The 1,457-nt window shown below is 68.3% G+C and overlaps 1 protein-coding gene across 1 annotated transcript in view; it reads right to left on the bottom strand.

Moving 5' to 3' along the window:
* The window catches only part of AURANDRAFT_65274 (hypothetical protein), a gene marked incomplete at both ends in the record, with an annotated part of 5,908 nt that overhangs the window by 3,879 nt on the left and 572 nt on the right, over positions 1-1,457 (bottom strand). The window contains one exon of the mRNA XM_009040168.1: positions 67-1,353. Coding sequence (XP_009038416.1) covers positions 67-1,353 — 1,287 coding nt within the window. The remainder of the gene's footprint in view (positions 1-66; positions 1,354-1,457) is intronic.

The raw sequence follows: 1,457 nt of genomic DNA, 5'->3' as shown, positions 1-1,457 counted from the left end.
GTCGAGCGTCAGCGTCGACAGGGCCGCGGCCTCGGCCTCCGGCGACGCGCACGACGCGAGGCNCACGGCGTTGGAGCCCTTGAGCGCGGCCGAGATGGCCGCCTCGGCGCCGCGCGCGCCGTCCGGCGCGCGCGCGCCGTCGTCGTCCGTCTGCTTCGGGTCGTACTCGAAGAAGAGGCGGCGCGTCGACGGCGGCTTGACGGGCACCTTCGTGTAGGCGTGGTCCTCCGGGAGCTCGACGGACAGGCGCTCGTAGAGCGCGACGACGGACTCGACGAGGTACATGCTCGGCGTTCCGAGGTCGGGCTCGAGACCCGCGACGACGGCCGCGCGCTGGTTGTCGACCTGGCAGTGCCGGACGACGAGGGCCGTCGCCGCCTCCAGGCCGTATCTCGTGCCCGTGAGCCAGTCGTTGTTGATGATGCGGTGCTTGCCCTCGATGTTGCTGTCCGTCGCGAGGGATTTGATCTTGGCCGCGCGCGTCCCGCTCGCCTCGCGCATGGTCTTGAAGAGGGCCCCGTCGCGGATCATCGCCGGCGGCGTCGACAGGCACTGGTGGCCGCTGGGCCTCGTCCCCAAGATGTGCGTCGCGAGCTGGTAGAACGCGTCCCACGTGCGCTCGCGGATCACCGCGCCGTAGTACGCGTGGACGACCTTCGAGTAGGCGACGATCCACATCATCACGCGCCGGAAGATCACCATGGGCGCCGGGTAGTAGTGGAACGCGGCCTTCCTCCGCGCCGCGTCCGCCAGCGCCGCCGCGCGGAGCTCCTCGTCGCCGAGCGGCTCGAGGTGTTCCGCGGCTCGTCGCGCTTGAAGGACGCGCGCGTGCGTGACGAGGTGCTCGAGGACGAAGTCCATGGCCGCCCTCGAGAGCGCCCTCGACGCGTCGCCGAAGGACGGGTGCTGCTTGGGCATGGTCTCGGAGATGCGCTGCAGGGCGTGCCAGCCGCCGAGGTGGACCTGCTTGACGTCGCGGCCGAACGTCCGCTCGTCGAGGAGGACCTTGTCCGCGCGGCAGCAGAGGTCCGTGCCGATGTATACCGGGCGGGGCTGGCCCTGCTGGTAGGCCGCGGAGAAGCTCTCGAGGAAGGGCTGGACGGTCTTCATGCTCGTGTCGCCGACGAACACGCCGACGTACTGCTGCATCTCGTTGAGGATTCCGAAGAGCGCCTTGTACGGCCGGCGGCCGTCCTTGTCCACGGTCTTGGACGCGATCGTGAACGTGTGGTCCATGGTCAGGTACTCGCCGCGGACGGCGCCGAGCTGGTTCCGCAGCCACTCGTAGATTCTGCACGTGTCCTCGATGAAGAGCAGCCGCACGTACCCCGCGGTGGTCTGGAAGCCGATGTCCTCAAATTTTGGGTAGATCAGGGCTTTGAGGGGCGTCTCGCGGATGGATGTCACGTTGGTGTCGTTCACCGAGCTCAGGTACTCGAACTCGCGTATAAATGATA

The sequence above is a fragment of the Aureococcus anophagefferens genome (genome assembly GCF_000186865.1).
Source record: "Aureococcus anophagefferens unplaced genomic scaffold AURANscaffold_14, whole genome shotgun sequence".
NCBI lineage: Eukaryota > Pelagophyceae > Pelagomonadales > Pelagomonadaceae > Aureococcus > Aureococcus anophagefferens.
The sequence above is the reverse complement of the archived record's forward strand: the minus strand, read 5'-3'. Positions and strand labels throughout refer to the sequence as shown.